Consider the following 22,833-nt stretch of genomic DNA (forward strand, 5'->3'; position numbering starts at 1 on the left):
GTCTCGTTGCAGGGATGTGCTAGGTAAACTGCAATTTGGTGCACTAGAAGCACCAAAGGGATAACATCTCCTTGCTGGCTTTTAAGCCAGAAGATCTTTGAAAGCTGCCCAGTTCCAGGATCCACGCAGGTAGGAAGTGGCCTGTTTCATATCCGACACTCTTCCCCACACCTGGATTGTAGGAAGTTTTGCTTCCAGCTACTGGTTCCATGTGACTGCTGGAAAAAACAGCAGTTACTGAGGCGGGCAAAGGTGCATTTCAGGAACAACAGAAACAAACTACACACCCAGGCTTGGTGTGCATACTTAGGCAGAGCTGTTGGTACTTAATGGGATCAAAAGGAGAAGGTACTGAAAAATGTCTTGGCTCCTGGCTCAGACCTGTTTATTAATTGTGGGATCTCTTAGAGTTGGATTAACATATTACAGTAAGGCTCTATCTTAGATCTGAAGATATTTTAGAATCTTTGCCAAAGCAAATTTCTTTTAGAAGCTATAAATACCCTGCAGAGGATGGAGGCTGAGCCCCAGTGCTCCTAGCTGCTGCGCCATTCACCACCCGTGCCGCGTACGGCCGGGCAGGGAGGAGGTATTCCCGCTCCGAGGTGAAGGTCTGGGGTGGCTTCTTGTGGCTGCTGGGAGTATTCGCGTCCTGCAGCCGGCCGGTCTCTTCCTTGCCACTGCTGAATTAAAGCCAGCAGCCCACCGTGTGTCACAGAGCAACCGGTGAGCGTGCAGCCAGTTGAAAGAGGAATGGAATTCTTGCAATGTGTTTTAATCCCCCCAGACGATCCCTTGCCACTTCTTCAGCCCCTCCTGTACGGAGAACTGTGCTGCCCAAAGCGCAGATCTCTGTCACTTCAGCTCTGCAGCAGGAGCTCATTTGAATCCTTTTCAGAACCTCGTTGTTAGTCAAATCCAGCTCCTCGGTGAAAGGGCGGTGAGCCACCCATGCTGTTCTAAGCAAGGGAGCTTTTGAGACTTGATTATGGAACAGTCTCCTGGCAAAAGTGCTGGGCTTCCTGCCACCTGCTGTACCTGTTCCCACTGTCTCAACCTCTTGTTCTTTACGTTCAAAATCCTAGTGCTTACTTACATTTACGTAATCCCTTCAATGATAAGAGAGTGGCTCTGATCCAAAAGCACCTTTCCCATCAGCCTGATTTTCAGGGCTACACACCAGACACTTCCAGTCCCAGCTCTGTTTTGCTCTTGGCAGTGAGGTCAATCCCCTGCTCACAGTCCAGACCTCTGATAAGGCTGATTTCCCCTGGCTAAGATTCTGTCAACAAATTTGTCATTTATTTTCCCATAAAAACAACTTTTGCCAAATGTAAAAATCCACATCCCGTAAGCTGAAGTGACACCAGGTTTGCAGATGCCTGTTGAAATAAAGCAGCGCTGGGCTGGCGTGCAGCAGCAAGCTGGCAGAAGCTGAACCTGCACCGGGAGATCTGCGGGAAACAGTCCCTGCTGGTACAACTCGGCTCAGGACGGAGGCCTGATGATCCCGTTCTCGGGGACGGGAGGGGAACTGGTCACAGCAGGTTAACCAGCTGGTCGAGTCCAGAATAACCTCTGAAACCGCCTTAGGAGAGCTGCGTGTTGCTAGAAATTCATGGGCAAGGCGGCTTAGATGGCACCACGCCTTGGCACGTGTGCTGGCGATCGGGTCTAGGTCCCCGTCCTAAAACTTCTGTGGGGGCTGGAGCCTTCCCTGTAACAGCCCCTTCCCCGGGAAGCGCTGCGGCAGCACCGTGCGGGATCGGCGCCTGCTGGGGAGGGATCTGTAGAGCAGTGGTTGTCAGCGTCCTAACTCGAGTTCCAGTTTGGAGTTGGAAAAAACCCAAAGCAATTGGAACTGACACGTGAGAACAGGTTATCTGATTTTAGCCCTTGTTTCCCCAAGTCCCATGGGTTGCTGCTCATCTTAATACTAATTCAGTGAATACCCGGTGTCAGAACTTTGCTGCGTGTTTATCAATGCCAAAACCGTTCCTTCGCTCTGCTCTACAGCTGAACTGTTTTATCTCGCTCCATATTGAATTGTTCCTGTTTTCAGCTACTTGGCAATCTAGTAACCACCCCGTTCCCCCCCCAGATTTGCTGGGAAGCGTTTGTGTAACTCGGCGCTTTGGTAACTGAAAGCTGCTGGTTCCCTGCCGCAGTGCCGGGCTCCGGAGGTGCCGTCAGCTGGTGCATCCTCACGCAGCCGAGCTGACCCACGGCTGCACGAGCCACCTTGCCTGGTAGGAAGTTTCTGTTCCTCGCACTCCGTAAAACCATTCACTTGCTGTTCTTCATCCTAGTTCTCTATATGGTCCTGCTTACTCATTCGGTGGGGATGTATGCATTTCATACTCCTATTTCTTTCCATACTGATCCAGAGTACTTTGCAAGCAGCTACACCTATTTGTAAATACTGACTTGTATCCAGCTAGAGCAGAGAGGGCTCCCGTTATCAGCACAGACTAAACGAAGACCCCTCCCTCTCCCCCAGGTAGCTGGTGTCATTTGATGTTCTGTCAAGCGGAGTCTTTCCCCTGTACCCCAGTGCCAGCCGTGTGTGGGGCTGTCCTTGGCTTTTGGGACCAAACAGGAAGGGTGGGAGAGCAGAGTCAAGTTGATCTTTAAATCTTTGAATGCTAACTGCAAATTTGGCTTCTTAAATTACTTCATCTCAGTCACCGGAGGCAGAAGGGTGGTTCCCTGTGTGATCAGATGGGTACGGCTCGCTCGAGTAGAGGCTGGTATGCCCTCTAGTGTATTATTTATTATTAAAAAGCAGCAAGCTCCAGAGCGTGCAGCTTCTTCCTTTCTTCTGGGAGGCTCTTCCAGGACCTACCGAGCAGCTCTTAGGCTCGTAATGCAGTAGAATAAGTAACTGTTTTATTCATCAATTAATTTACTCCCACCTTTGCCTAGCCGACCATGCTGTGACTAGCTGTGGCATCTGTCACCTTTGAAACTACCCAAATAATTTTGCACTTTTTTTTCTTTTGAAAGCTCAGTTACTTGTCTCTTTCTACTAGAGCAGCTTGGAGTAAGAACTGCTTTCTCCCCCTGAAGAGCTGCTGCCCTGATAGACAGCAGGCAGCCTCTGAACCCACTGATGGACAAGGAGAGCCCCATCCTCACTAGCTTCATCCCCTTGTCTTTGTAAATAGCATAAAACAGTAGCAAAGGGAAGATGAAAACTGAGCAAGGACGTCTTGGCAGTGCACAGAGAAGCCAACTCAGGGAGATGAGGTGGAATATGAAGGAGCTGGTATAAATTTTGTAGCAGCCGGGCCCGAGCAGCTGCTCACAGTCCGGGACTGCACCAACACCCAAACTAAACGGTCCTTCAGGACACGCTGAATGGCTGCGTTGTCCCTGTGCTCTGGCCTCGGTGGGGACCACGGCACCTCTCCCTTTGGAAGCAAGGGCAGCAGCCTCATGTTGCCCTGCTCCCTTTTTCACACCCTGGGTGTTGGGATCACTGCTGCAGTTGTTGCTCCGGTACTTCCCTGCAGGCGTCCCGCTCTGCTGGGGGAGCATGGACACCCTGTGCCAGCACAGCCAGCCTGCCCTGGGGCTCTGCGCTGGCCTTACGCTGTCTTCAGCCACAGGCAGGGGACCGGAGAAGCAGCAGACTCTGATCCAAAGCTCCCCTCTCCCAACCCAACAGGCAGGAGGGAAGGCAGCGTGCGCGCTCTCCCCAGCCCCCTGCCTGCCTTGTCTGGCTCAGAGAAGCTGTAAGCACACCTGTGTCTCTTCCTTGCCAAAAAAAAAAAAAAAAAAAAATGCTTTAGGCAAGCATGTGCAGGCCAGGGCTGAGTCCCCTGCGGGGTGTTCTGCAGCCTGGCTGCCTCCTGAAGCAAGCAGCTCCGCTCCGCGCCAGCCCCTGGGGCTGGGCTGGACAGGCGAGCAGTACGGCAGGGGGGTGTGGGGGGAGGCAGTGCACCAACACCACCCCCTTTCTTGTACCATTTATCACAGGCCTCGGATCTCTGCTTCCTGGGAAGACTTCCCTGGAGCCTGGCAGACCCTGGGATCAAACTAAGCCAACCCGAGGCCGGGCTGGTGGCGACCCCGCCACGGAGAGGCAAGTTATCACCTTCCCACTCCCAGCCCGCAGCTGGAGCCAAGCGCCATCCGCATCCCCACACAAGGGCAGGACACAGGAGCTGGTCTCTTGTCTAGTTAGCTTGTAAATTCTTTGGAGAAAGGGCTGCATCTGGGTCTGCCTGCACTGCGTTTAGCACGATGAAGTCCTGCTCCTTGTTGCAGTGCCAGGTCCTCCTCGATGCCAGCAGCTTTACAGCCTCACTGCCTTCTTTCCCAACTCCACAGTTGTGCAGCTGGAAAAACCTCCTATTTCCCAGGGCAGATCCTTTATTTCTACAAACAGCGAACACAGTTAAGCCCCAAAAAATGTTCTGGGCATTTTGTAACAAAACTTGCCCAACCAGTGCTTGAAGCATTTAACTGACCTGTTTCCTTTTTTTTTTTTGGTAATAAAAATCAGTCATCAGCTTGGGGCAATGCACAGTTGTAATTTTCTCCCTGGCAGCTGAGAGACACATCCCACTGTGCTACTTCCACAAGAGAACAGCTGGGAAGCTGATGGAGGAGCTGGCAGTTGTGTTGTAAGGCCCGCCCCCCCTCCACACAGCATGAAAAGCTGTCAGCCTGGATTTCTGTTTGTACAGTTAAAAAAAGTCACCTGCACCTCGCTGTGGTAGGGTAGAGCTCCTATACAGCGTGATGAAGTTAGCAGCAGCAAAGTTTGGGCTTAGCCAGGCCCCAGCTGAAAGCCTGGCTGGAAACCTGCCCCCAATCCCCCCCACTGCTCTCTTCTGTGGGACGATGGTCACACTCTGCCCCATCACTCATAATAGACAAAGGAAAAATCCCAAAATCCTGCTCTGTTCGGATGCTTGTTCAGGCGCGCCAGGCTGCGATGATTGATGTATTTCACAAACTTCATCGTTTCTCTGTCTCTATAAACTAAGGCCATGCAGTTGTCCTCTGGATTCACTGTTAACAGCTAGAAGATGAAAATAAGGGAGGAAATTAATTTCACAAAAATGGCTTTGGTATCGGTTCCTCGGAAGAAACAAAATGGTTTCAAAAGCAGCCAAACCAAGGTCTGGAGCTAGGAAATTAACTGTGTCACTATTTTCATTTTAACACCCTTCCACCTGAAGCACTTTGCCAGCAAGGTTCAGCCCAAGGCAGCCTGGTTGTCTTAGTCTGGCCGTTCAGTGCTCTGGCTTGTACTGCTACTGACTGTGATCCTAGTGAACAGCCTGTCCCTGGAAAAGCAGCCCCCTGGCCTCCCCAGTGCCCCCGGGTGCAGGCAGGATGAGGCACTGGGAGCTCGGGTGCCAAGCTTTCAGCGAATGCTGGCCTTGAAGCTGAAGCCAGAGCTCTGCCCCGTGCAGGAATCCAGGCAGGAAGGCTCCAGTGCAGCACCCAGCACCCCCAGGATTACGGTGACGTTACAACAAAGTCTAGTGATGTCTCTCCACCCTCAACAATTTTATCAAATTTGCAGCTAGCAACTACGGGCCTTACCTCTTCATCTTCACCTTTAGCGATGTAGGAAGTAAAGCCTCCATATTCTGGATCCCAGTCTTAAAAGAGAAAAGAAAGACCCTTAGAAAGTTCAACACTGTCCAGGCTGTCTACAGCCTTCCTGGTGATGCTGGTTTTCCACCCCACTCTGCACAGTTACTGGATACAGGACGATCCCCAGTTTACCTACTGACAGTCTACATTTTTTTTTTTTCCCCTCCTCTTCAGAAGCAACTTGAAGCAAATGTACTGGATTTGCCCTTTACCACAGACAGGCCATTTAAGGTTGCTTGGCACTCTGCTCCTCACATGCAGAGCATTTTGCCTTAGCAGATATGCAAAAGTGTTTCCATACAATTACCAACATGTGCCGGGTGGTTTCAGCTGTGCATTCTGGGCTCAGCTGGCCCAAAGTGCTTATGTTTAGCTTTTTGTTTTCACCACTATCTCAACAAACAATCGACCAAAAATGCCTAGACATGCCTGAAGTAACTTTTGAAAACCCTAGGCTTTGTGAATTGGAGGTGGTGATAATTCTGATGCGAAAAGGGGCGAAATGGAACACTTTCAGCAGGTATCCTGGCCACCAGACCCTCCACCATGCCCAGAGCCCCGGCTCAGCGCCAGGAAAGGTCTGGGAGGAGCAGCTGTGCCCTCTGTCCACACGCCACCTCCCGGCTCCGGCGGGAAAGGTCAAAGCTGATCCCAAGGCCACACTCAAATCTTTGCGTAAAACTACTGAAACCAGGGCTTATGCAGAAGCAAGGACTAGGAGGAAGTCTACAGAGCCCTTCTGTGCAGGAAAAAGCAGGGAGATCTTGGCTGTTGTAACACTGCTGAGAATTCAGAAGTCCTACCTTTAGGCAAACCTTGTAAGGAGAGCCTGACGTCGCTGTTTTGTCCACTTACCCTCACAGCCACAGAAGAAGAGCAGGTCGAGAGCAAATTCTGTTGCTTGAGTGTCATGGACTAGAGTATAGTGCCCGTGGGTCCAGCGCCTCAGCTCCCCTGCACACACGGGAGTACCCGAGCCTAGGAGAGGGAACCAGCAAGCCAGGGGCAAACAGTGAGGCTGTGCAATAGCTGCCGCCTGCGCAGCTTGAGGCACGGGGGGGCGAGCCCCTGCCCTGCCACGCCACCGGGAAACTGTCTTGGCTGGCCCCAGCAAAGCGTAAAGAAAGCAAACCCACAGATCTCAGGTTAACTTTTTTCTACAGGTGGCTCTGAATTATGTACTCTAAACAACACAAAGGACTGGGGTCAAGCTATGATGGTTTAACCAGTTCCTCCTTTGTTTTGTCCCTCCCTGCATTTGCAGTAGAGCTCTGAACCTCAAGAGCCAGCGACTGCTCTGGAGTATGTTGAAATGACCAGAAGCTTCAGTGAAGAAAGATATTGCTCTGAACTCACTCTTCATCTGCCATCCCAGGAGGTACATCAGAATCTGGGGAAGCCTTTTTTTTTTTTTTTTTCCCCTCATTTCTCTAGCTCGGTTTTTAATCCATGCAGCCCCAAACTATGCCATCCTCATCTGTGAGTTTAAAATCACACGGCGGGGCCATGGCAGAGAGGCAAAATGGCTAGCCGCGAAAATCAGAAAAACAAAGCCTTCGTACCAGGTAAGTGTTCTGGTGGGATTTTCAGTAGGACTTGTTTTTTTAATTACCTTTTATTCCAGTGTCCACTAACTTGCCTGACTCAGTGCAAGATGAGCGTTTTCAAAAATTCTACCTTTAAACTTCAAAGCCACTGTTTTCAATAAACAGCTGTTTAAATAGCGCTTTAAATAAATTTTGGAGCCACGAATCCAAAATTAATCTGATCTTTTATAGCAATGATATCTCAATGATGCCAACTAAGTGGTTATTCAGGCTGGCAGCATTTTCTGGAAGGTTAAATCCTAGTTTTACGTATTGGTTTTCTAATTCTAATTATCTTCTGATCTGCTTAACTTTTTCTCCTTTTGGTTTGGTCTTATACAAGAATCTACTTTATATGAAGCAGGACCATAACTACTGGCAAAAGATTATTGGGCAATTAATTAACACCCTGTCTCCTCACCCATGCTGTAACTGCCACAAAAGTCCCACCCTCAAGACTTAAGCCTGCATCTTCAAGTTAGTCTTTATTCCAAATTCTTTTGCAACGGTCACTTATTTTGGATACCCAGTCTGACACGATTCAAGTCCCATGTTTGTGCTGGTGCCTTGTGCTGGCTGCAGTACGAGATGAAATGCTAGTTCCATGAAAACCATTGGGAATTCTCCTGCCAACACCCTTAACGTCAGGGTTCTGCTCAAGTCCCTTTGTGCTGCTGCTGCTGGACTTACCATTCTGCGTCTCACTGTCTTGTGCTTCGGGGCTGGTGTCTGGCTGCTGGGGATTGCTGTCAGCGTGTTGTTCAGCCTCTTCCTGCTCCAGTTTGGGACTGCTGTGCCCAGCCGTGTCTACTGCTCTTCCTTCCCCAGCACCTTCATCCTCATCAGAGGGAGCCAGGAAGTGCAGCTTTAGGCCAGTGAAGTTGGAAAGCAGTAAAAACAAGGCCTCAGAGCGTAAGAACTGCAGGAATTTCTTCAGGATGTCAGGAAGGCTGTCTTCCTCTGCTGCCTCATAGAGTCTGAAAGACAGCAGAGGTATCAGCAGATAACGTCTCCTTGTTGGAGAATCAACAAGGACCACGTCCACGGGGGCATCAGCCAGTGCAGCCTCAGGGCAGGTCCTGCTTGGCCTGATCAATAGGGGCAGGATGCCATCGTTCCCCACCTTTTATTGGCCGGACCCCGGCTACTCCACTGGATGTCTTTGTTCTGCAAAGCTTCGCACAGGAGTTGGTATTTCTCTTTCTAGGAGAGAAAGACAGTGCAGGAACTTTAACATTTAGCTCCCAGGTCTCCCTTGGTGCGCTAACAGCAGCAACCCCCTGCTCTCGGATAAGGCACTCTAATTTTTTTTGAACTTGTTTAAGGCACCCAAGGACTGCTGAACAGAGGGGCACAGCCTGGGTGGGCATCATGTCTTTTCAGTGCCCGTGACCAACAGGTATCAAATGCTACTTGGATTGTTTGCTGGGTGAGAATGCAGCTTCAGTGAGATATGGATGTCCAGTAAACCAGAGGTAAATCAGCCTTCAGAAGCAAAGCTTTTCAAGTAAGACCAAAACCATTATGGGTCATTTGTTTCAGACATGAGTTCCCTAAGTGCTGCGAGAGGCTGGGAAGGACACTCTGGTCACCACAATGCTGAGAATGTTGAAGCAAAATTTGTGACTTTTGACAAGTCTGTATGCAGCAGTGTACAGGCAGGCAGAGGGGATCCACCCACAGAACGGATGAGGTTGGAAGGGACCTCTGGAGGTCACCTGGCCCGCTCCCTGACAGGGAGTGAGGTTAGAAGGTGTTTTAGTTGACGGCCGAACAAGGCAGGCCTTTCCCAGTCTGCAGAACATGTGGCACCCACCAGCTCTGTGACCTCTTCCAGCAGACCACTTCACACCAAACCACTGGGCTCACCTTAAGAAAATCTTTCAGAAGAATTTCTGATCGCTCCTCAAATTCCTCCTGGATTTGAGCTTGGGAGTCCATGTCCAAATAAACTAGATTGATCCACTCATACAAGATTTCATGCTGGAAGGGAAACGGATTTGAATGGTGAAGAGTAAAAACGATTCCCCAACTCCCCCTTGCCCAGCTGGCCACAGGGCTGGATTCCTCCACATGCACACTACATTCCTTTTTTTTTTTCCCCCAGTTGCACCACGAGTATTTGCTGCCTTCTCTGCACTATTGTAGGTATGTAAAATGTACAGAGTCAAGAAAGATACACAAGAAAGAAACCAGCTATGAATTTATGGACAAGAAACAAAAAGAGGGAATGGGCTAAATTAAAGATTAAAGCATCCCCAAGCATCAATGCATTCCAGAACAGGTATTCCAGGGGCGTTAAAGAAACAGAAATGCAGGTAAGCAGATCTAGGCCTGTTACTCACATCATAGGGGATGTGCGGGCCCCTGGGCAAGGGAGCTTCACTGTGGCGCGCAGGTCGGACTATTGATGGGCCGTGAAACCAGCCGCTCACTGACAGGCGGCACTTCTCCTCAGACAGAACTTCTGACACCTGGAACAACGTTGAGCAGTGTGTTACTGTTTAGACTACAAAACATTTAAGGACCAGCTGTAACAGGCACCATGTGGACTCGTCAGAGGAGACGGACCTGACTCCAGAGAACCCACCGCATACACAGAAGGGTCAGACAAGGGCTAGACCAGGCAGGATTATTCTTGGTTTACAGAACGAGGCTTTAAAACAAACTTTGATGCTCAAGCCCATTGTAGATTTCCAGAATCCCAGTCCAAGCTTTTACTCCAAGCTCCTAGCAGAATCCATTCCCTCTCTCAGAGCTCTGAGTCATTCCGTTATTAAAAGTAATGGTATTTTAGTTTTCTACCGTTTGTTCTGTCGAAGAACCAGCTACCACAGGCTGTGAAAATCAGCTGTCACAGCTTCATCTGGAAACTCAACATCTGCCTGATGCTTTTGGCTCTGGAATAAAGGTCTACCTATCTGTCAGAATAAGAGCAGCCCTCTATCCTGGCATGTAACCTGATCTGTGGAAACTCTTGGTTTTCAAAGTGATGGCCACTGTTAAATCTTCAACAAATTGCACACTAAAGTAAATTGGGCTAAATTGAACAACTGCACCTTCTAGGGTGCTGTAATATAAGGGACGTTTGAAGAGAAAGCCGCACCATATAACTGGTTGCTGGCCACAAGCCATGAATTTTTCAATAGCACATAAAGACTTTTTGCTGGCTTTTTTTTTTGTTTGTTTGCTTTGTTTTCTAGACCAGGTTGATGGAACAGGAGGAAGAAACAGTCCATTCCAAAAAGGTTTTGGCTCTTACTGTTACAGAGCTGTAGTGGCCCTTTCCTTGCATGACAGAGGTGTTCTAGATTATTTGGAATGGCTACTGAATCCTAAATCACTTGGGAAACAGAAACCAGAAAACTGCCTGCCACTGAGAGGTCACAGACCCGCTCTGCTCAGCAAACACCCACAGCTGTATGTTGTCTCCCAAAGAAGTGTACACCATGAAGTCCAAAAACTGAAGAAGTGTTAGGAAGTACTACTAAGTGCTCTTTGCCCAATGTCTAAGAGGGCTTTAAGGCTGGCACATGCTGTGAAGGCGTCGTATCAGTCTGGCCCCTACACTGTCCTGTACCGGTAATTCCTAGGCTCTGCTCTTTACTGACAAGAGGTCAAAGAAATGATTCAGTGCTCCAGCAAATGCTCTGGGCACAACCAGTGAAGTCCAGATTTGGGAGGCTTTAATTCACAGCACTCCCAGTTAAGCTTAATGTTTATTTTAAAAATAAATTTATTATTTAAGCTGAGCTTATTGCCTGTGTTAACAGTATCAGAGACAGCACACAGGACTCTGAATAGCGCTAGTGTGTGTAGGGCAGTAGGAGGCAGTCACAAAGCTAACCGGAATATGGATTTTCATGACAAGATTAAATCACTACCTGAAAACAATTAAGGCAGTGACCAAGTAGGTGCTTTTGTTAGTTAACTGTAAGACATCAACGACACAAAAATAAAACTTTAAGCAGTCTAGGCAAGGACCTGCCCAACCTACATCTTCCTCTCCAACCTTCTGCTCTTTGGCCCAGTTTGTTACAGCCCGTGGTAATCAGAGGTGTTGCCAATGTCAGTCAGGTGTTTGTACCACACAGCTACACAGACTGTTCACCCTGTTCCCAGGCACCTTCCTGAGAAGTGCCACCAAGTGCTACTTAACCATGGCAGCATTTCTACTGCAGGGCACTGCGCTACATCTGTGCTACTGAGGGAGTAAAGCCACATCTGCATAGTGCCCTGTTGGCAAGGTGAGGTGCTGAGGAGCTCTCCCGGAGCAAAGTCATGGCATTTGCATGAAAAATGTGAGCTAGTTTAAAACAAGCAAACGAAAACCTCTCTCGTCACCACAGCCAAATCCACAGCAGTGGCTTGCCAGGATAGCAACACAAAATAGAAATTCCCAGGATGATGAAGCCAGACTGACAGTTTAAAGCTGGCTTTGTCAGTTCTTGTCCTCCTTGAAGTCATGCCTTTAACACACAGCACTTAGCATGAGTATCCACTCTACCTGTACTACTTCTCCCGTTCCCTTCTCCCTCCCCGTCAGGATTGTAATAACACACAGAGTGAATAACCACAACAATGAGAATCAAGAAATGACCAAGAGACAACTCCTTGCCTGGTGGAAAGAGACTGGAGACACTTCAAAGAAAACCAGTGTGTTCCACGAAGGCACTAATGACTTGACGATTTGCTGTGGCTGAAAGTGTTCTGAGAAGGAAGAAAACATACTCTGGTTAAGATATGAACTCACTAGAAAGTGCCATTTCTCTCTGTGCCATTGTGACTGGCGAGACACCTGGGTGTAAGGGATGGAGCTCAGAGATAGGGCTCGGTGAGGAATCAGTGGATGTCTACTGATGGAAAGGGAAGTTATCACCAGTGATTTAGAGTTCCAAGCACAGTTGCTGGCATAACTTCCATCATGCCTCCACTCTTGGCCCGCACAAAAAAATGGAAAAAAAGTATGCTTCTTTGTCTGCCATCACCCATTAGTACTGACTGCAAAGCCCGCTACAGCCCATCTCTAAGGTGCAAATTTTATCTGTACATCAGCTTATCTGGACAAAGGAGAAACTCTTTATCTCCCTTCTACTGTCTGAGGAGGGAGCTGCTGCAAGGGGTGTGGAAGCTTCATCTTTTTCAGCTGTCTCGGGCTGAGCTTGGAGCTCTTACCATCAGTGCTAAACAGGTCCAGCGTTCCCCCGTCGCTTTGCTCCCAGGGTGGGACGAGGTACAGGATGAAAGCAATTCTCCGGCCTTCCAGCTCGTCGTCGTGGCACAGCAAGACATCTGCAAACACACACGTTTTGCTGCAGTAGAGCCTTCCCAGCACACGCTTGATTCATGCCAATGGCTGCTTCCCAGCTTTGTCCCCGCAAGAACACAACAAGAAAAAACATGCTCTTTCCAAGAACTGCATTTACACTCGTCAGCATCACCAGCCCAAGGTTTGCAAGATTAAATTCTGTGGGCTTGTGCTGCAATTGGCAGATTAGCCCACTCTGAAGGTACAGGCAGTTATAACTCATCATCCACCCCTCCCCGGCTGCCACCAGGCACAGTGGATGGAGATTCCCAAGTTAAATAATGATTCAAGCTCTTTTAAATATAGAGCTGCCCTTTGAGTAGGTTTGTTGCTGGAACAGAAGGAGGGGGAGCCCTGGGAACATAAAAGCTGGACTAACAACTGCTTGTGCAAAAGACTTTAAAAGCAGAGTTGGGAGCAGTAAAAATTTTCTCCTTCCAACAGTGAATTTTCATGACTAGTCAGAGTTGCAACCTGGACTCACCAAGGTGATGTTTTAGCACCAGACTTCACAAAATCAACTGTAGCGTTAGGAAGCTGAACATGCCACCCTTTTGCAAGGGGGCAGGCATGCAAACACAGGCTGAACATCTCCGAAAAGGTGCGGGCTTGCAACAGCCCTGGGCCCAGTTAAAGCCATCAGCAATAGAACTAGAGCAACCGTTTTGCCATAATTTGTACTTTATATTCTGAGACTATGACTTGCTGCTGCTAGCTTCTGGGACCCTCTGGAACTGGAAAGGGGTTGGGGTGGGTTATGTAATTAGGCATTCTATAGACCTATTGTTCCCTACACACCCACAGAAACTTTAGGGAAAAGGCCGTTTATAGACTGACCAGTGTATTCATATTTAGCACAAGAGATGTCAATAGTTGGCTCCAGCTCAATCTGGGTCACAGCAGAAAGCCACGCTCGGAATTCATCACACATGACATGCCTGAGAAGACAAGCACAAGGTAAAGCATCCTCCAGCGTTATAAAACACATCACTATGGCCTAAACTAATTTAACACCTCCCCTCCAGCTGTGTAAACAGCTAAGGGTGCTGCTGCTACTGCCGGTGATGGCGTATTCCTGGGGAACCACACCAGAGCTGGCCAGGAACACAGTCCAGTATTCACAACGTTGCTGAGATTAACAAGCAGCGAGCATGAAATCCGTTGTAAGGGGAACGGGGAAGCATTTCAGAAGTGACAGATAGGGGAGGTCTGAATTGGATTGCACTCCTCCGAGGAAAACTGGTAACTGTCTGCAGGGCCACGACGTGCATGGAGGAGAGGCAGCTACTGAGGGCCAGTTCCCCGCCCCGCTGCCCCTCGCCTTCTCGGGGGAGCCAGTCGGGGCTTCCCCCCTCCCCGAGCGGGCCCACCCGGAGCTAGCAAAGCTTTACCTCAGCGCGGCGACGTGGGGCTCCGGCCTTCCCCCCAGCTCCTCGGACTGCGGCGGCCCATGGAAGAGAAGGAGAGCCGGGGGGGTGAGGGCCGGGCGGCGCGGCACGGCGCGGCCCGGCCCGCCCGGCGCCCACCTGCCGCAGCGAGAGGAGGTCGTTCCGCCGCCCGCGGAAGTCGAGGCCCAGCAGCTCATCGCGTAGCGCCTCCGCGAAGGCTGGGCTCGCCAAAAAGCCGGGGATGACGCCGTGCCGGAACGGGGCCGGATCCACCACCGCCGCCGCCGCCTCTGCAAGGCAACCGCCGCCGGTAAGGGGAGGAGGGGGGACCCGCCGCCGCGCAGCCCGGGCCGGGGGAGAGGGGCCCCGTACCGCGGCGGAGCGGCTCCCCGCGGCCCCAGCTCGCCGCCGCCCGCTCCCTCAGCGCCGCGTCCCTGAGGGCAGCACACAGCTCAGCGCGGGCCTCCCGCTTCCCGCGCTTCTGCCCCGCCGCCGCTACCGCCCCGCGCCGCTTGGCCGCCATGCTGCCACCCCCCCCGCCACACTACAGCTCCCAGCGGCCTCCGCGCCAACCGGGGCGCGGAGGAGGCGGGGCCTCGCCCCACCGGGCCAATGAGGGAGGAGTGCGGCCGCGAAGAGCCAGCGACGCGGCGGGAGCAGAGCGGCTCCGCTCTATGGTGGCGCCGGAAGTGAGGCGGGCGGTTCCGGTGCGCGGCCTGGCGGGCAGGTTAATGGCGGACGCCGTTCCCGCCGCTGAGCACTGAGCGCCTTCCTCGCCGCCGCCATGTCCGTAGTGCCGCCCAACCGCTCGCAGACCGGCTGGCCCCGCGGGGTGAACCAGTTCGGCAACAAGTACATTCAGCAGACGAAGCCGCTCACGTTGGAGAGGACCATCAACCTGTGAGCGCCGCCTCGGGCCTGCCCGGGCCCTCTCCCCGTCCCGTCCCGCTCCCGCGCCCTTCCCCGCTCCGCCGACTCCCCCGCGGGAGGTTTCCCCTCAGCGCTCCGCCGGCCGCGGGGCTGAGGGCGAAGCGGCGGCAGAGCCCCGGTTGCCGGGGCGGGGTGCGTGCCGTTAAGCTGTGGAACGCGGTGGTGCGGGATGCTGTGGGTGCAGAAAGCTTGCCGGCGACCGGGGCAACCTGGAGCATTTAGTGTAGATATATTTTAGCGTGTAGAAGCAGCATCCTGGCTCGGGAAGCGTGAACATCAAGTGACACGGTTAGGGAGTGTTTAGACACGGTGAACATCATCTGCACTTCTTTTATATCTGCCTTTGGCGGCAGAGAGAGAAACAGGCTGCTGGCCTGGGCGGGGTGTGGGCTCATCCTGTGTGGGCAGTAGGATGCGGTTAGATACGCCTGGTGTTTTCTCATTCTCTGGTGCATGTATTTTAATTTGAACTCAAAGCGCTTGCTACCAGACAAAAACCTTACTTCTGTCATAGATACAAACTGTTTGCTAATAAATATTAACTTATTTCGTACGAGAAGCCATATACTTCATCTTCTTCCAGTAAACTCTGGTGGATGTGTTCTTTGCAAAGTAAGTCTGTCAAGTTGCAGGAACAGCACGTTAACTGTAACAGACAATATTCCATTTTAGCTGTTAATTGCAGACTCTGAGGTATTTTTTTGGGTATAGCTGAGTTTATTCACAGTTAGAAAGGGTCTGGTGGAAGTTCAAATATGAACTTAAGCGACTGGAATATTTTTGTAGTGTTACTAAAAAAAAAGACTCAGGAAGCTGTTCTACAGTATAGAATTTTTTAAAAACTATAGGTTTAAGGGTTTGGATGTACAGACAAATGTACCCACGTTACTACAGTATGGATTAGAATAGTAATAAAGCTATTTGTGTATCTAAAAATGGAACTGAATGGAAAAAGAAATGAAGATGGTTCGAAGCTATAAGTGAAAGTGGGGGGAGCTTGCTAAGAAACCCATCCGCAGTTAGGAAATGGGTTGTTTTGGCTCGCCTGTGCACATGAGAAAGGATTCTAACAGCTGCTACTGGCTTGTGATTTTGCCACTGTAAAACAAGAAGATTTGGGGGTATGGGGGAAGAGGAGGAAAAATTTCAAAGGCGGGACGAGTGTATGCTACTTATTTGACATGTTTAAATATTGGGGAAAGAATACATGACAAGATGCATCTCAAGGAAAACATTCCCATGAAGTCAGTCATTCTGTTAATTCAGTTGCTGTATGCCACAAGTCAATAAAACCATGGTGATAACTCATTACTGCTCTGCCCAGAATCCCTTGTCCTCTCCCTTTTTGACTTAGCCAGATGATTCTGTCTTCCTTACAGGCTTCATGCTATCAGATCTCTGTGTTACTTGGATTTTGTTGTACGATAACTTTCCCCTGTTGCCCTCTGTGCTCTCTAGGACTGACTGATCTTCTGCCTAACCTTTCTTTTATTTTCTGACTCTCTTCAGTCCCTCTTACCTGGAGAGAACTCTTTGGATTCCACTGTACTCTCATGAGAGGATGCAGAGGTCCAGCACCTAGCCTGGCAGAGTGATCTGCTCAAACTCTTCATCTTACCCCAGGCTCCTGGCCCTGCATTTAGACACTCAGCAGTCCTCATCTTCTGTGATCCAGATGTCTGATTTCCCACTTCAAAACAAAACCACTTCTAACACTTTAGTTCTGAGGCTCTTCATTACTTCTGCAGAAAAAAACCCCACTGTCCTGTGCGGCTTCCTTCCCTCCTAGCAGAGCTTGTCTCTCCTGTCACTTTCCCAGCTCCTCTCAGAGCCTTGGCTGCTTTTTCTCCACGATGCAGAGATCAAAGAGGGCGGCTGTTGAGTAACAGTTGCTGCTGGTTCTTCAGAACCTCTTTCCCCCTCTTGAGTCAGCGCCACACCAGTGTGTGGGTCAGCAGGACTTTGTGCTTGTGTGTATCATGGTGCAGATCTTCCTGTGATAGGGCCCCCCAAATCACAAACAAGAACTTCTAGCCCAGTGCTATGAGGGAGTTGCCGTTCTGTCAAGCACAGAAGGTTCTGTCTCAGGGTAGATGCTGTGTCACAGTGATTTAAATTTAGATTTCTTGTTATGCAGTAACGTGTTTTTTCCCCTCTTATAGGTATCCTCTGACAAATTATACATTTGGTACGAAGGAACCCCTGTATGAGAAGGACAGTTCTGTGGCAGCTCGGTTTCAGCGCATGAGGGAAGAGTTTGACAAGATTGGCATGAGGCGGACAGTGGAAGGGGTTCTGATTGTGCATGAGCACAGGCTGCCCCACGTGCTGTTACTGCAGCTGGGTACAACTTTTTTCAAGCTGTAAGTGTCTGTTTCCTGAATATAACTTTCGGTTTAACTTTACTGACACAGACCACTAAACATGGGGGCTAGAGGTTAAAGCGTGGCTGGCTAACTGATAAACATTTTGAATGTGATTCATTTCTTGCAGAGACTTAGTTTGGGAAAACTTTTTTGAATGGTGGGGTTCTTACTTAAAGTGGATTTGTCCGCTCATGAGTGCGGTCTTAGTGTGGAACCAACTGGAAATCTTAGTTACGGTGTATTACTATGGTAAAATCCTGTTTAAAACTCATTATCAGTAGTTAGTGTGTTGTTCTTACATTGTGAAAGCTGTTACGCTTAAATATGCTTATGTGATGGCTGCAAAATGGTAAAGTGGAGCCCAAGGAATAAACCCCAGTAAATGCAGAATGATGTCTGTTTACAAACTGCTGGGTGAGCTGCGGGACAGCAAGAAAGGTAGGTATCTGAATTTGAGAAAATTTCTTCAGTTCATCTCAGTTACCACTGCCGGAGTGAAATTTTAGGGTTTAGATCAGATGGTCATAGTGATGGTGGTTGTTTTCATTTTTAAACTGGATGGGCTTGACTTGTCTCATGTTATCCTGCTTGTGTTCTTTTTCTTATGTTTTTAACATTTACATGGTTTGTCCTCAAGTCTGTGTGTGTGAAATCTAGTTTTATATCCAGATTTTTTTTTTTTGACATCTTGATTTGGGGGATGTTTGTGGACAAAATAGACTAGACTTGAAAAGTTTTGCAAAACTCTGTAATGATGAAAATATGTTTTTAAGTTTTTTCATTAACCTTGCATCAAATGCAGGATGGTTCCCTTCATGAGTTTTATTTTCTGCTTCCTGTGTGCTTCAGTGAATGCTGTTTTTTGAGATAAGAACAAATACGGTTGGTATTTACAACTTTCTTCAACTTCTGGTACTTTCATATTACAGTTAAAAGTCTACCTTTTAAGTGTCCCAGTCATTGTGTATATGTTTATACTCTGTTCAAGTATTTTATATAATGGCTATTTTTTTAAGGGACACAGAGTAGCCATTTTAGTCATGGTTTTGGTGGAAGCTATCCTTCTGCTGTCTTCAAATTCAATGAAGTTAGATTTAGAACTTTTGACTTGAGGGCCTTGAGCGATTTTGTAACTCCCTGCCTGGAAGCACATCCGAATTTACATGTGAAAGTTGGTAAATGAAATAGAACATAACTTCAGCTTTCATCATTGGTTATTTTAACAGACCTGGTGGTGAACTTAATCCAGGAGAAGATGAGGTAGAAGGGCTCAAACGCTTAATGACAGAGGTCTGTTTTCTTCCATTATGTTGCTATACTGGAATGTTGGATTATTTTAGAGTAAACAGAATAAACCAAAGCATTAGAGTAGTCTTATTACAGCTTCAGCTACTCTGATGCTTTTGTGATGTTCTCAGGCAGTTAACAGATTAAGCAGTAAGTTTTCATTTATCTGCATCATGAGGTTGACAGAGCGGTCTAGTGGCTGACCTCCTAATTGCTGCTCAAGTCCTGTGTTCATTTGTAGTTTTGCTTTTTGGCTGGCTTCAGGCAAGTCAATGTGCAGATGAGCAATAAAATATGTTGTGGAGCACAACTGATGAGGACTTGCCTTTGAGATAGTTTTCCCAATGCACTAGTTAACCTTCCATGCTCTCCAAGTAACCCAAATGAATGCTGTCACATAGCATAGCAATGCATTTCATTCTTCCTTTTGGTCTGACAAGACTCAGTTCAATCGCATAGAATTTGAAATGCTCTCTAAAGTGTCCTTGCCCTGTCAGGTGAGGCTTTTACTAAGAAAATGTCACTTTATACACAAGTGCTTTAAAACTCTATTAAAAGCTGTTCAGAGCAGTTCTGAACTACATCAGACCCTTATTACAGCAAGTCTTCATGCTTCCAGTATATGTTTTCTAAAAAAATTGGCTTGGGTTAGTTAGAGTTTTGACTATAACTGGATTTTTGGTAGATACTGGGTCGTCAGGATGGTGTTCAGCAAGACTGGGTGATTGATGACTGCATTGGTAACTGGTGGAGACCGAACTTTGAGCCTCCACAGGTGAGTAATGTTGACTTTTCCCTTCTTCTGTCATGTATTAATTGTTCTTCCGACAGTCTTCAATCTTAACAGTTTGGCTTGATGAGTACCTGCTGCATGAGCAATTAGTTTTTCTGGATTTTACCTATTTCATCTCCTTTCTGTGGCTGAGGAGAAAGGACACTGGTCTCCTTCCTCACACCTGTCATGATGGATGAGAAACCACTGGAGGTAATAACTTCCAGCCCTGCGCTGAGCCAGACACCATTTCAATTCCTGTTGTAGCCACAATGGAAACTCTTGCACTGCTGTGTATGGAACCGATGTCCTGTGAATCAAATAGTCTTGCTACCCTATTTGTAAATGCTTTAATACTTGCTCAGTTTGCTGTTATGCATTTCTGTTTTATTGGGTTGTTTTAACTGCTCATGAGTATTGGTGCCTTTTTAGATCCTGTCAGTAGTTGTGACAGCAACAGCATTCCTTTCTGAGTACTTTCTTACAAAAGTGGTTTTCATTATTTGCTGCCATGAAAGAACTATATCACACGTTGAAAGCTTGCACAGTGCTTGATAATTTATAAAGTAGCACTTGAGATTACTCAGCATTCTGAAAGCTTTGTACAACCCATTTTTATTGTTTTTCTTCCAGTATCCCTATATCCCAGCTCATATTACGAAACCAAAAGAGCACAAAAAGCTTTTCTTGGTCCAGCTTCAAGAAAAGGGTAAGTGTTTGTTTGCAACAAAGGATGGTATTTATAACAGTGTCTAAATGCTTGCATTTCACGCAAGGAAATGTAGTAGCAAGTTGGTGTTCATATGCTTGCAGTTGTTTATAGTTGATCGCTAAAAAAGTTAAATCAGTTTTGAATGTAGGTGATCCTTTGAACACAAGTTCCTGGTAAATGCTCATTCCTGCTCCTGCATCAGTATATGTGCAGCATATGAACCCCATATTTAACTAGAAAAGGAATAAGCCTGCTGGATTGCTATTATGTAGCGATCTTGTTTTGGGGTGTGTGTGGGGATGGTGGTACTTTGGCTGAGTGTGTGGTGGTTTTTCTTACTAATCAACTTGTATTTGTTGTTAGCTTTGTTTGCAGTCCCCAAAAATTACAAGCTGGTCGCTGCACCGTTGTTTGAGCTCTATGACAATGCACCAGGATATGGACCCATTATTTCCAGCCTTCCTCAACTTTTGAGCAGGTATATTATGATTAATTTGTATTATAGTTCTTGGGAATATGTTTGCTATAGGACACCAGAGCAAGGCTTAGGCACTACAGAAACCGACTTGAAAAGGTTGCAGCTGTCCCAGAGCTCTTAGAATCTACCTTAGACAAGATGTGTCGGACAATTTAGAAGCACTGGTCGCAACTTGCTAGCACCAAAGTCCTATCTAGCAGCTGTAGCAAAGGAAAAAAGTGACAGATGGTGAGGATGAAGCTGTGTGCAGGCTAAGGAACAGCTTCTCATATGCTCTGGGGACAACGGCAGAGTGAAAGCCGGATGCGTGTTTGAAGCACTGAGTTGGGTGTGCATGTTATCACAGCCTTGTGCTGATTAAGTGGGGTGGGGTTTTTTTAGACTCTGTGTTAGTAGAGTTCATAACGTGTAGCGTGTTTATAACACAAGTTTCTGTAGGGACAGCTGTATTTTTTCCTTCCTTCCTTTTCCCAACGTACACACTCTTTGGCTTTTTTACCTGAAAATGGCTTGTAGCTCAGGTCGCCAGCGCTCGCTGGTCTCACCGGTTTCTGTTACTTCAGCAGACGCCCAGGAATGCCAGGCATCCCGCAGCCTGGCAGCCGTTACTCGGGGAAGTAGTTCTGTCATCCACCTACTTTGATGAAAAAAGTCTGTTAGCAGAATGTCAGCACTGGTATTTCCCATAACAGGCTTGCATCGTGCTGGGTTTTTTTGCTCTATCTAGTCCCAATTTTGGCAGTTGTAGCTATGGGGACTTCCCCCTCCCGCTGCTCTAAAGGCAGCAGATACTTTCCCCTGCGTAGCTGCAAAACCCTGGCTATTATTCAGCCAGATGCCAGTTTGGTGCCAGTGCAACAGACACATCCAAAGGATGGACCATCTGGAAGCTGAGATGGATGCTCGCTTTCACTGTGTGAATGCTGTTTGTTGTGGAACTTAGTTGAGAAGAATTAGCTCTTCCCTTGAGTATGTCCATATGTTACCCCTGGAGTACGTAAGGTTGGCCCTCGCAGCAGAAATGCTGCAGAAGAGTTGCTGACAGGGGAACGTAACTCTCACTGGTGTTTTCATATCTATGTAGCTCTCTTAAGAGATTAAATGTTAATAAATAATTAGTTCTTCTGCAGCCTTAGGAGACTGTTGTGCAATGCTAGTGTAGAATTGGCTGTTACAAATGGTGCTTCCTGCTATACTGTAAAGCTGTCTTATTAAAAAATGCACTTTTGTTCTGTCAGATGGAGGCTTATCGAGGGCAGAAACAAAACATTTGCTTGTTCATTCAAAAATGTCACTTAAATAAAAAGAATTAAAATTCCTCACTTGGTATAATCCTTCTAATTTTAGGTTCAACTTTATTTACAACTGAATTTCTGTCTACCTGAAGAGTCTGATAGAAGAAGCCGTCTCTGTGAGCACAGCTTTAAGATGTAGAGAAAAGAATACATGTGACGCAAGGATTTTTTTTTTTTTATGTCATTCTTTTCCTGAAGGGCCACTAAACTTTCTATTGTATGAATAGAGAAGTGAATCTCAGCTGTTTAGGTAGTGGGATGGCAATGTGATATCAGTGTTTTAATCACTTTTCGTTGTAATACTCACCAAATTTTTTTTGTACAACATTAAACAAAATGGTTAAGATTCTGTCTTGGGTGTCTTTTCTGTTGTTTGTGTTTGGATTTTTTTTTTTTGCTTTAGTTGTCCCCTCCTTTTTAGGTACGGATTTTAAACTTTATTACTTCTGTTGAGGAACACACAAGATCTTGGAAACAAGAGGAGGACCTAAACCGTTTAGGGACCATTTGGATGCTCTGATCTGCATCCCTGAACAGGGAGTTAGTCTGAGGGAGAAATTACACAGTATAAGTAGGTGCAATAAAATTTTGAGCCTTAGCTTAGAGAACAGAATTGCTGTTTCAAGGGAGTAGGGGGTGCTTAAAGGCAATTGTAGCCTTTGTTCAAAGCTTACTAGAACTGACCTGGAAGTGTTACTGTTTGTACAGGGCTTGGAGGAGATGTAACAGGTGTCTTTTCCCTTTGTGCCCCCTTAAGAAAATAACAACCCAATGAATTTTGTTGGACTGGCCTGAGATCCAGTTAAAATATGGAAAGTGAGATTAATTTGGTATATTTTTCTATAGCTACAGGACAATTTGGGTCACGTTGAAATGTTTTGCTAATGCCATATGCAAGTTGTTTCCATTTTACGCCGAGCTGCTGTAGTAGACCACTGTGCTGTGTCATCCTGCAAGGGACACCTGTACTCCTGCTTCCTCACCTCAACATTTCAGTCTCCTGCAGGTAATAAATATCAACCTACACCGGGTTGGTTTTTCTGTGTGTTTTTTTTTAGTTGCTTGTTTGGTTGGTTGGGTGTTTTTTTTTTTTTT

The 22,833-nt window shown here is 47.7% G+C and overlaps 2 protein-coding genes across 2 annotated transcripts; one reads left to right on the forward strand and one right to left on the reverse strand.

The window, feature by feature from the left end:
• Positions 1 to 4,359: 4,359 nt before the first annotated feature.
• OGFOD1 (2-oxoglutarate and iron dependent oxygenase domain containing 1) lies at positions 4,360 to 14,427 on the reverse strand. Its single transcript, XM_042797386.1, has 13 exons — positions 14,271 to 14,427; positions 14,037 to 14,188; positions 13,902 to 13,948; positions 13,348 to 13,448; positions 12,378 to 12,494; positions 11,821 to 11,912; positions 9,548 to 9,676; positions 9,072 to 9,185; positions 8,326 to 8,405; positions 7,893 to 8,179; positions 6,472 to 6,594; positions 5,563 to 5,621; positions 4,360 to 5,032 (listed from the first exon to the last, which is right to left on the reverse strand). The coding sequence occupies exons 1-13, from the start codon at positions 14,419 to 14,421 to the stop codon at positions 4,871 to 4,873; spliced, it is 1,614 nt and encodes a 537-aa protein (XP_042653320.1). The 5' UTR covers positions 14,422 to 14,427; the 3' UTR covers positions 4,360 to 4,870.
• A 157-nt stretch (positions 14,428 to 14,584) lies between these two features.
• On the forward strand, positions 14,585 to 22,087 carry NUDT21 (nudix hydrolase 21). The gene is made up of 7 exons (XM_042797795.1): positions 14,585 to 14,798; positions 16,991 to 17,191; positions 18,421 to 18,484; positions 19,167 to 19,256; positions 19,887 to 19,962; positions 20,329 to 20,443; positions 21,791 to 22,087. The coding sequence occupies exons 1-7, from the start codon at positions 14,683 to 14,685 to the stop codon at positions 21,810 to 21,812; spliced, it is 684 nt and encodes a 227-aa protein (XP_042653729.1). The 5' UTR covers positions 14,585 to 14,682; the 3' UTR covers positions 21,813 to 22,087.
• Positions 22,088 to 22,833: the final 746 nt, after the last annotated feature.

The sequence above is a fragment of the Tyto alba genome, unplaced genomic scaffold (genome assembly GCF_018691265.1).
Source record: "Tyto alba isolate M040663 unplaced genomic scaffold, T.alba_DEE_v4.0 Super-Scaffold_26, whole genome shotgun sequence".
Lineage (NCBI taxonomy): Eukaryota > Metazoa > Chordata > Aves > Strigiformes > Tytonidae > Tyto > Tyto alba.

Excerpts from the sequence above, each read along its gene's own strand:
- OGFOD1 (XM_042797386.1), bottom strand. The coding sequence starts at position 14,421 with ATGGCGGCCAAGCGGCGCGGGGCGGTAGCGGCGGCGGGGCAGAAGCGC. Across the intron at positions 14,189-14,270 it reads CGGGGAGCCGCTCCGCCGCG|AGGCGGCGGCGGCGGTGGTG; the intron begins GTACGGGGCCCC and ends GTTGCCTTGCAG. Across the intron at positions 8,180-8,325 it reads CGGGGTCCGGCCAATAAAAG|ACTCTATGAGGCAGCAGAGG; the intron begins GTGGGGAACGAT and ends GCTGTCTTTCAG.
- NUDT21 (XM_042797795.1), top strand. The coding sequence starts at position 14,683 with ATGTCCGTAGTGCCGCCCAACCGCTCGCAGACCGGCTGGCCCCGCGGG. Across the intron at positions 19,257-19,886 it reads CGAACTTTGAGCCTCCACAG|TATCCCTATATCCCAGCTCA; the intron begins GTGAGTAATGTT and ends TTTTTCTTCCAG. Across the intron at positions 20,444-21,790 it reads CTTCCTCAACTTTTGAGCAG|GTTCAACTTTATTTACAACT; the intron begins GTATATTATGAT and ends TTCTAATTTTAG.